At 36.0% G+C, this 12,163-nt stretch overlaps 1 protein-coding gene across 3 annotated transcripts in view; it reads right to left on the reverse strand.

The window, feature by feature from the left end:
* Positions 1–12,163, reverse strand: part of LOC145662782 (inositol polyphosphate-4-phosphatase type I A) — a 422,451-nt gene that overhangs the window by 119,965 nt on the left and 290,323 nt on the right. For all 3 annotated transcript variants that reach the window (XM_081728656.1, XM_081728655.1, XM_081728657.1), the window contains one exon: positions 5,339–5,499. In XM_081728656.1, coding sequence (XP_081584782.1) covers positions 5,339–5,499 — 161 coding nt within the window. The remainder of the gene's footprint in view (positions 1–5,338; positions 5,500–12,163) is intronic.

A 12,163-nucleotide genomic window follows, 5' to 3' on the forward strand; every position in this document is an offset into this window, starting at 1 on the left:
CTTTTTCATAAAAGTAACGGTTTCGCTGGAGACTCATTGCTACACCTTTGACCCTGTACGTATTAAAAAGTCTGATTAAAGTATTTCTGCAGAAGATTGTCCTAATTTTAAATGCAAAAACTATTTAGACCAACAAAACAGCGTTGTCAGAGAAATAAATTATGTTTCAGAAAATTTGTAAGAGATTCGATCTGATTGATTCCGATTAAGAATCAAGGCTGAAGCAATGCATATTTTCAAATTATTTCTAAATTTGCAACAAACCTCCATATTACACATATTATTGTTCACTGTTGTAGTTATCTTTCTTCTGTATCTACATAAAGAAGGAATCAACTAGACTATCGTGACAAATCTCACAAACCAAATTAAATACTAGAGGGTCAATTTCTGAACAAAGCTTGTTCGTATTACAGTAGGAAAAATCACTAATGCATTGACTGGCATTTGATTTACATTACTTTTCTAATTTCTGTGCCAAAGAAAAGCATAAAAGGGGACCTCTTTCTTCTTGGCTGATAGATTGGATAATGAAATGAAGAAATTTGGGGACAAAACCTACCAAAAAACTTTAATATACAAAACCTGAAACTGAAAATCCTAAAAAGTTCCGCTGCTACCTTATAGCTATTACAGGTATATGTAGTTTTTAAATGACTGAAGCGAATTACTTGCCATATTGCCATAAAAGAAATTCTATACACAGTTTCTCAATGTAAAAGAAAGTTCCTGATTTTGTTTACGTTGAATATTCTAATGATCTTCAGTCACTTACCGGTACTAGTATGAATCCATATATCACACTGGTGAGTTGCTTCACTACTTGACACCTACGCAACGTTTTTCAATTTTGTTCACTTTGTTATTTGAACACTGTGATACGCAGTTCTTATTGTTGGAAAGTATTTCGGTCTCTACTTTGTTCAAAACTTAAACATACATTATACTTTTCCTTATCTAGGTATATAACAACGTAGCAAAGATACTACTTTAATTTGGAATTAATTGATTGCTATTAGTATTTGATAGTATCTCACACGCCTGTGAAGTTTTCTTCTGTTCTCTAATATTTTTCCCGAATGGCAAAACAAACTTGAAAATCTGACGTGGGTAAAATTCGAACCCTAATTTTTCGCGCGGGAATTCGTACCCTAACCACAAGACCATGCCCAGAACTGGTAAATGAAGTTCGTTTGAGATATTTTTCATTCTGTCCTCCTCGTCTGATTATTTTGTACAATTCACTGTGACATTTTGTGATTTCTATGCTTGAAATATTTTGATACGGGAAATGTGTCGTTAGAAATACTCTTTACAAAATTATTGAAACATAATATTATATTCTGACAAAACTGTTGAGTCAATGTACGTACTTTTGTACTAGAAGTTAGGATAGTTCTCTTTGGAATTACTTTCGTCAGAAACCATTATCTTCTCTCGTGTGTTTTGATATGTATGCATCAAAGACTGTACCAAACAATACCCTTGAAAAACTTATAGTTTGCAACAGTGCTACGTTGCAGACATATGTTTCTGTTCACCATTATGCAGTCCTCTTGTATACGTAATAACATGTCATAGTGTCATCTGAAAACAATAAAGAGCATACCGAACTGGCAGCACTTACTTAGAGCATTGGTGATAACAGGTTTTGATAGCATTTAATGTTACTAAAACTTCTTATATAGGGTGACCACAAAATCCCTTCACACCCGAACTAAATACGTGTAACAATGCAATATGTAAAGATATTTACAAATCTGAACCTCTCATCCTGATCATTGATTTGGTAACAATGCTCCTCACGTGAATTGCCACGTGATTGTCACGTTACTACACGTGACTGCCCGCGGAGGGAGAAGAATACAGTCTGTGTGTTGACCAGTTTACTGTCTCGCCTTTTCGCGTTTGATGAACAACAATGTCAGATACCAGTGATTTCACTTTGAAGAAGCGCTTACTGGCATGTGTGTGGATTATGAACGGAAGTACAATAACCAAATATGCCGCAGCTGATGGATAAGTTTCATGAACAGTTTGGTAAGGAGCCATCATGTCGTCAGACTTTAATCACGTGGAAAAAAGTTTTTCACTTCGGAAAAGTACCTCGAACTGGTTGTCAATCAATTCGAAAGAAAACGTGTGCAGAAGTTAGTGCGTCAGTGATCTGTTCACCCTGCAAGTTGAACAGAAAGCGTTCTGCAGAACTTGGAATTGTAAGGAGCACAATGCAGGTGTAAAGCGACTTTCTGGCCACCCTGTCTATTGCTTAAATAAATGTATTTAAGGTTACTTGAATTTATACTACAATTTTACCACTGTGCGGATTATTGTACCAAAACTTTATTATTTATGCTCAGCAGCACCTACAACTTTGGAATATGTTGTACCTTCGGAAGATCTATTTAAATTCGTTTTCAGGCTATGGAAAATCCAATTTAAGTTGAGAAACATTCCTGGTAAGCAATGAACGACTCTACCGAATTCCATTACTTACACTGCGGTTAGGTTACATTCAAAAACCTGACGCAAACTTCTGGTTACAAAAACCTAGATTACCTTCTAGAAACTAAGTCCCCCTCTTCAAAAGTAGAAACGAAAGATGAAGAAAAAACTAGATCCTTAGTCCCTCAGATGTGCTTACACAAAGATCTATTTTCCCTCCATTCTGCCACAGAGTAACATAAGTAGTCTACAACAGAAATAGTCCATCTGGACACTGCAGCAAGCTGTATATATTGGCATACAGAAAACAGTCAAAATATGTCAGAAAAAATAGAGAGAGAAAAAAAAAAAAGTCAGAAACAGCCACAATGGATGGTAAATGTTTCATCCTGTAGTGGTTGCAGATCAAAAAGACAGTAGGATACACAGACAAGTTTCAACATCTGAGTGAAAACATTCATTTTAGGATGGGTTCGAATCCTATCTATCGGAAATTATTTTATTTTTATATAATCAGAGCTATTTAATCTGTTACATTAAAATCATATTTATTTAACAAAATAATAAATTACTCTCCTTTTGCCTCTAATGTATATCTCTGGTTCGATTCCTAGTGTGAGTTCATGTGGTTCGGATTCCATACTAATCTGCAGGTTCATGCCTCATAGTCTCCCTGCTGAATGAGATGCTAAACTTGTTATCTACACCCCCTAGAAACATGAATTATGTATGATCCAGTAAGCCAGATATGGATGTAACCAGATTTCATATTTTTTTGGCATATTTTATGAGTTTTTCGTATATGGCAACTGCATATTTACTTGATGGCAACGTCCAGATAGTCAACATATAGTCAAATTACTCTGTAGCAAAATGGAGGGGAAATAGATTAGCCTGTAAGCACTGATCTGAGGGAAGTAACGATCTAGGGTATATTTTTTCGCCGTCTATGATTCCATAACAAGAAGTGCAGAAAATGTCTGTAGTGACTTCACTCTATTATTAAAAATCTCCTATCTTTTGCTTTAGCGTTTTCTTACTTTAGAAACGAATATTCAACGTAAACTCACTCTTTCAATAAGATGCACTATTAAAATATAGAAAACTACGTAATTAGGAGCACGAGTAAGTATAACGAGTTACTTTTATAGAGTACAAGTATGCACTAATTTAAGAACTAGAAGCGTTCTCCGCGTTGGGTTGCCAGAAGCGAATTTCCCGGATCGTTTAAGGAATTACCAGACAATATAAAGCACTACACAGGTTAATTTATATAATGCTGGCAACGTCTGTCTAGATAATTATCCGGTCTTCCTTGGAATAACAGCGTATTCGCACAGTCCAAAATCAACATTTCCAACCAACTTTAGTGTAAAAGGGAATATAATTATTGTATGTCCATATGTTTGTATAAGAAAGAAAACAGTTCGTAAATAAAATACATTTGGCAATTCTGAATGAAGTGGTTGGTTGCTTGGCTTTCTCACGTTTCACGCTATCAAAACTGCTATTGTTTTCTGATCTGTCCAGCTGTCGAAAGTAAGTCGGAGAAACACCTGTAACGTTTCCAAATAAGAAATTATGCAGTTCGTAAAAAGAAAAATTAATTAAAGAATAAATGTTCACTAAAGTGTCTTACACACTTGTGATAAAAAGTAATTTAGAGCCAAGAACTGGTTATAATTTCTTCGAAGTTCCCTGACTCTTAACAGCATTTTCTGACTTTTTCCAGTCTTCTCAAATTACCTGACACTTCCCGGTTTTACAGGTTTGTCGCTATCCTGAAATCAGAGTAGTTAGCTTACGGATTCAAACACAATATTTCTCGTTAATGTTCGAGGTTTAATGTTGACTTTAAACTGTGTAAACACTCACATCGCGTGTGAGACTGATTTTTGGACAATCGACTGTATTTGAGATTCTTAATCGTCTGGTACTGTTTAGTTAAAGCAGTAATCAAACCCAAAAATAATGTCGAAAGTCAGATAGAAGGGACAAACATTATTACCAATTAGAGGTTCATTGTTTAAAAAAAAAAAAAAAAAAAAAATGTTTTTATTGCTCTTTATGATATACCGTCGAAAAGTGCATCAACAGACGGCATTTGTTCTTCATGAAGCCTTTACACTCCTCTTCAATTTCAACACACTTCAGCTCACAGCATTTCAGACAGCTGTACAGATTGAATTACAGGACTATGCACTTTTGAAAATTGTTCTTGGCGGAATGGACAGAAAACAAAAATGCATAGCCCATATTTGGGAACTTACCAGGCTGAATCTCTACCTTTGTGATTGATTGACTGATTTCTTATTTATTTATATGGATGGATTGGATGGATGGCTGAATGGCTGGCAAAAGATCTGATATATTTCAGATCTTTTGCCAGCCAAAAGATTCAAAAGATCCAATATATTTCAATCAAAAACTTTCTTGTAGGCCTTATATCTGGAGAACTACATATAGTATAGTCAAACTCAAACTATAACGTAACTCAGTATGATGTGCTTATTCCGTAGAAAATACGAAAACTCGATTAAGGGGCCGTTCAAAAATTTTGTGGCCCTTGATCCAAAAACTAATTATTAGCCAAGATAGCAATCTTTTGATCCATTTTTTTTTTTTTTTTTTTGGATAATTCCTAAAATTCTTGTTTAATTATATGAAAATCTTTCTATTATATACATTATCAGATACAAAATATAACATAAAATCATTGGTAATATATTAATATTTAAAATAATTTTAATATTTTTAAACAGATAATTGAAAAGCGGACCTTTGATAGTTAACATACATATAATTCACTGTAAAATAATAAAAAAAAATAAAAATTAAAGAAAATTCTTGTCCAGAATTATATAAAATAGCAACACATTTAAACTCAACTTACCCCTATGTGACTCAAGGTTTTCTTTTGCTTGTGAGTATAAATGGAGTAAATTTAAATGTCGGTCGAGAAGTTCAACTTGTCGTGTGTGCCACGGTTCGTGCAATTCGCCCATACCAGCAATCTCTTGTAACAATTCTTTCTCTTCTTGAATCCACAAAGCACTGAAAGAAATTTAACAAATAAATAATAAAAAACTATTATTAATAATCATGCCTAACAAGGAATGTTTCGCTACTTTGAAACAGAGATTTTTTTTAAACAATTACTTCCTTCCAGGGTTTTTGCTACTAATGACATAAAAAAGGAAGTTTCGATGTAAACAAATTTAAGAATACTGAATTCACAAATTGGTGATTTTTAAGTTAAATCCGAATATTTTAAATGACACATACAAAATCAACACGAATCTTCGAAAACAAAATGTATTATGCAGGCCACTCGTAAATAATAGTGTCGCGAATGAAAAAAAAAAAAAAAAAAAAAAAAGATAGAGACAAAACTTAACATATTCTTTAAAGCATCATGTTCAGAATGCTTGTTAATAATGAATAATGTATAACAACAAATATCCACATATATATGGTCTATGGGATAATGTAACTTATCTGACTAATACAAGTTTGAACCACCTTTAGGCATATAACTTGTGAATCGTTTCCAAGGGAATACTGGACCATTCGTCATTCAATGCAGCAGAGATAATGGAAAACTTAACGCTAGATTCGTTGCCTTAAGACTGATCACAAATGTTCAATAATGCTCAAGAGGGGGTGTTGAACTTCATTCTGATGTTCCTGAAAGCGCCTCAATGAACCTAGGAGTTTGAATTGGCGCACTATCATATTTCAAAATTGCATCATTGTTAGGTGGCAACACTTGTACTATATGATGCACCTAATCACATAAAATGTCCACATAGTCATCGTCAGTAATTGGTCTGTTGAGAATAAAAGACAAGCAACAGAGTATCAGAAAATTGCGGCCCAGATTAGGGCAAACTATCTACAATGTTTAACGGTAGGAAGTAGGCAGATCGAATCACCCGCTATACATAAATCGAAGGAGATTGTTCAACTTAAGAACAAGGTGACTTATTGGACCATAAAACTCTCTTCCAATCATCGGATCTATTTTTTATGTTCTACCCGCCATTTTTTTCCCCGTACCGCGTTGGTGGAGGTCTCGTAGGTATATGATTACAGAAACATGTTCCAGATATTACTTGAGTTCTGAAGTTCTAACCTTGTTGATGACAATCCTCTTAAATGTTCGATTATCTCCTTCGGCCTGAAAATAGGTTAAGTTACCGTATACTACTCATTTCTCATGCTTGGACACGAGTTACGCATAGTGCAGCCACAAATTGATCTCTATAAAAATTCAATTCTTCCACTTTCCAATACTGAGTTCTCGCGCACTGCACACATGAACCTGTACTACATCGCTTTATATATCAGTGGCGATTCCTCCACGGAACAGAAGAAACAACACATGCATTTTTTAGAGGTAAGTAATCCATTTTCTCGCTTACTGAAAGCAAGCGAGGCGTCATATTCACTTTTCCCGTCTGCTCTCCAATCCTAAGTGAATGAAACTAAGCAGACACGAACTTTACGCATGAAGATTTGAACTCATGTAGCCTCAATCTTCTTTGAAGCAATTTGTAATACTTTTTTTTTTTTTTTTTTTGGTTCATTAAACTAGATGCAATGGCAGAAGTCCTTTACCCTGCACATGTCTACACCTTATTCCTTGTCCTGCTTTTTTCCCCTTACTTGCTACTTTTTCACATTTCACATCATGTCATATGTCAGCTATATTTTGTTTTGTCACTTTATTGAGTCAATATTCTGATATTGACTAACATGCCAGATAATGCTCTTTCTACTGAGTGAAGTGATTTATATCCGTAAAGATAAACATTATTTTATTGTGGAAATACTTATTTTCTACGTTATCAGCTATATTGGTGAGTTCACGTTGGACGATGTCACCTCCTGCGATGTTGATTGAGGGTAATGTTTGTGGTACTGAACTTTGGAGGTTTTTGTCCTAAACCTTCTAGAACTTTCGATTTTACGTCAAGATAACGTGATTGTGGGTGTTCCCGAACATTTGAAGTTTTGTTACCTTTTATGGACAAAAGAAGAAAAGAGGTTGGGTTTTGTAAAACCAGGCTTTGAATAAAACCACGAACACCGAGTTTGTCTAGGAAGTGTGAATAAGATTCTGACAGAGAAAACATCGTTCGACGACAGATCATGGAGCTACTTCGATACTTGAAGGTATTGTAATCAGCTGGTATATTGAAGGAACTTTACATTTCAAACCACTGCAATTTTACAGACCTAACATTCTAGTTTTCCTACCCCAATTCTGCTGCATCTTTTGAAATATGTATTTTGTGTATTTCATTTATTATTACAACATTAACCCTGTTAAAGCTACATCCAGAATTTAGTATCTTTTGCATTACACGAAAGAATTATACAATTTAATTATTCATGTTTCCAGCTTTTCATAAAAGCTGGTGGTGGAGAGAACATCCCCAATCAGTTGAGCAATGATTCTCTTACTATATTAGGTTGCCTTCAGTGCAATACCGACTGTATGTACGCTGATGCAACATGGTGGAATTGATGCTGTGTTTTTTTTTTCTTTCTCTGTAGTACCATGCAGCTCTACGTAATTGAATTTTAGCAGAAATTGGTCCGGTGGTTAGGTGTAAAGTAATTTTAATATGCTATATTTAATTTGTGCTTATAATTAGTATATTTTTTATGTTGTGTAATTTTGCAGAAGGCTATAGCATTAGTGATGAAGTAGATATAACTGAATTTTTTTAGCCTATTGCATCCTCTTCTCCCGGACGTGTGCATTTTACAAGAAAGTGTTTAGATAAACTTAAAGAAAATTTACGGTTTTCCCACTCGCTATCTAGTATAGAAGATCCCTCTGTTTCGGTTTTTCAAAATAGTGACAGTTTATTTCAATCAGACATGGCTGAAGGTTGGTAGATGGATAACATAGGGTGTTTGTCACATATTCTCAGGCCAGAACCATTTTATGGGCGGATAGGCGATGACGTACAGAGATATGTTGATCATTTTGAAATATTAGCCCAGGTGAATAATTGGTCGGATTTGAAAAAGAAGTGGATTTTAGGTTCCTTGATGAAAGGTTCTGCGGGTTATTGGTTTGACACACTTTCGAAATAGACTTTCCTGATATGACATACGCGCAATTTAAACAGAGGTTTCTTGATGCGTTTGTTACCTCAGTTAACGGAACAGGAAATGAGGGCACGTGAACAGAATGAGACTGAATCTGTAGTTTCATACGTATATGCTAAGAGAAACATACTTCGTAATGACAAAGATGCTCCGGTTACGAAACAAATTCAGCTTATTATAGACTGACTTCTTCCTGAATACATGCGGTTGGCAATAAAGAAGAAATACGATACTGTAGAAGCATTGCTTCATGATTTACTTGAGGAAGAAAAAGCTCGTGTGTTGCTTGAACGTAAAGCAATAGAGAAAATCATGAAGAAAAATCCATTCTTAGCAAATTCTTCGATTCAGTTAAATCCTCCGGAGACTACAGCTGTGCAACAAACACATTTAGTGCAAACTCAGCCTTCTCAAGTTCCGACTCGGACTTTGAACTCTCCTGTTTCCCCTTCACAGCCGAGAGAAGAGTACAAAGATCAGTTAGCTGCAATTCAGAAACAGCTAAATCAGCTTACTCTAAAAGTAGATGAGAGTGAAAAAAATACTGACCAGTGCAACTCATTTAGACGTAATAATAATAATAGTAACTTTAGACGTAACTTTTCTTCTCGTACAGGGAATGGCCAGAGATCACAACACAGTGAGTCTCGTGACCACAATAATAGTGGCAATTCACGAACAGGACGTCCTGTAATTTGCCATAAATGTGGCAAAGAAAACCATTTTGCACAGCATTGTAGGAGCAATTTAAGAAAACCATTTTGCACAGCATTGTAGGAGCAATTTAAACTAGTACACAGTGTTGATGATGAAGGGCCATTGACTCTTAAGCGTGTTCAAGTCCCTATATACATAGAACGAACTCGACCACATATTAACGCTATTATAGATGGGAAAGAGGGCCCTATTCTTCTTGATTCTGGTTCTCAGATTTCGTGTATAGGCTCTCACGTGGTTCTACATGGTGCTAAGTTAATGGGCACGCGTTCATTTTTAAAAGGGGTTACGGGGAACACTTTGTCAGTTAATAAGATAGCTCTAGTTCGATTCCGGTTGGGATCGCATACTTTTTGTCATCCATTTAGAGTGGTTCCTACGTATACACATCCTCCACTTCTTGGACAAGATTTTTTGCTTGCACACAAGGCTAATTTAGATCAGAATGAATTGACTTTTGAAGTTACAAGGTTCGGAAATATTCCGCCATCAACGTTGCCAAATTCTCCTCATGTTAATTATGTTTCTCATGAATTTGCAACTTTAATCACACCAGTTTTTAAGGTTTTGTCTTCCGTTTGGTTGCCACCCCATACAAAAGCATGTGTTCCAGTCACCAAATGTTTTGATTTGGTGGGTTCTAGAAATTGGTTGCAACCTAACAAGTTTTTAGCAAGTACTGTCAATTTGTTAGTGCAAGAGGCATTAATTCGCATATTTGGGTAACTAACCCCACCAAGAAGCGATTTATTTTATGGCGCAATAAAATCTTAGGTAATGCGGTAGAAGATAGGGAAGAACATATGTGTACTAATCTTACGCTTGAAAATGGTCCTCAACCAACTAAAAGTGACCAGTTTGACTGTATAGAGTAAATGTGAATCCTGAACTGTCAGATAGTGGAAAACAACGTTTTTATGATTTAATAACGGAATTCAAAGATGTTTTTAGTTGGTCCCCGGACGATTTCTCTCAAGCCCTTGACTATGAGCATGAAATTCAACTAAAAACTGACCAGCCAATAAACGTCCGTCAATACACGATTCCGTATCATTTACGTGAAGCTGTTAATGAACAAATGCTGCAGTTACTTAAACAAAAGGTTATTAAAAATGTAGTAGCCCTTACAACAGCCCAATCATTTTAGTTCGTAAGAAAAATGGATCTTATAGATTTATTGCTGATCTCAGACAGTTGAACTCTTGTACCCACCGTCTTTCCCGTGCCACCTATTCAAGACATTCTGGTACGTTCTAGAGGAAAAAAGTATATAAATATCAGCGATCTCTCGAGTGGGTTTTTTTCAAGTGAAATTGACTGAAAAAAGTCAATTATATACTGCATTTTCGATTCCTGGTGACCAGCAGTATTGTTTTTGTTCGTTACCACAAAAATGCATTACTTCCCCAGCTGCTTTGAACGATCTGATGAAGTTAACGCTTGCTGGTTTGGAGAAATATTCTGTGTATTATTATCTCGATGACATCGTGTGGAGATCGGATATGATTGATAAAGTTGTTGAAACCACCCGAAAGTTATTCGAGAGATTGAGAAGTAGATGACTCAAACTTTCTCCAGAAAAAAACAAAGTTAGGATACTTTTCTTTAGAACTTCTTGGGCATACTATTTCTCGTCATGGTGTGTCGATCTCTGATCGCATTACGGATTCCATTCGAAATTACAAGCGCCCGAAAACTCAGAAACAACTGAAGAGTTTTTTAGGACTGTTCTTTTGTGCGAAATTATATAGACAAGTTTTCAACTTTAACTGAAGATTTACAAAAACTGCTTAAAAAGAATGTTCCATTTAAGTGGACTGCTGTCCAGCAGCAGGCATTTGAGCGGTTTAAGGATGCCATTTGTTCAGCCCCAACTCTTATGCAATTTCACCCGCATAGAGACGTATTTGTTTATACAGATGCCAGTGTCCATGGTTTTTCTGGATGCGTCCTACAACCTGAAAGTGACGATAAAGATGCTCCATTGGTTCCTATTGCGTTTTGTAGTCGTGCTGTGGGTCCCCATGAGAAAAGATATCATCCTTTTGAACTCGAATTAGCTGCATTGATCTTTACTCTTCGACGCTTTCGCTACTTTTTATTAGGTAGACATTTTTATTTACGAACTGACTGTAGAACCTTAACGTACCTTCGTCAGACGAAAAATGTGGCTAAATTTCCACGGATTCTCGCTGAATTAGAGCAGTATAACTATACTATTTCACACATTCCTGGCAAGTTGAACACTCTGATAGACAGTTTGTCGAGAAATGCGTTAGCGCCTCGAGACATCGAAGATGAACAGAAAAATCTTGAAGATCCACGAGTTTTCCACATCGAAATTGATGACACGTTGAAAGAACAGCGAAAGGACCCATATTTCAAGGATATCATTTTGTTTTTAGAAGGGCAAAATTGACAGGATTATACCACGGAACGGCATGCGTTGCGTTATGAGATGAAAGATGGAATTCTTTACCGTAAACATCGTGGTCCATCTGGCCCACAGTGTCTTGTTGTCATTCCAACTACTCTTCGTGAAAAAGTATTTTTTTCCGCACACATTTCAACGTTGGGATCGTCACACTCTGGTTTTTCCAAGACATACCAGTTGCTATTGAGAACTGTATATTTTCCTCATATGAAGAAATTTATTGCTGCCCGGTGCCGCCAGTGCGAAGTATGTTAACGCCACAAGAAAGTCCCAGGATCGCCTCCAGAAACTCTTCAGATGATGCCATCAGTGGCTCCCTTTTATCGCCTAGGATTGGATATAAGCGGGCCTTACTCAGATGCTAATATTTTACGTCGCAAATATTTAGCAATTGCAGTTGATCATAATACAAAATATGTTGTCACAGCTACTATTGGTGAT

The sequence above is a fragment of the Thermobia domestica genome, chromosome 10 (genome assembly GCF_964235325.1).
Source record: "Thermobia domestica chromosome 10, izTheDome1.hap1.1, whole genome shotgun sequence".
Lineage (NCBI taxonomy): Eukaryota > Metazoa > Arthropoda > Insecta > Zygentoma > Lepismatidae > Thermobia > Thermobia domestica.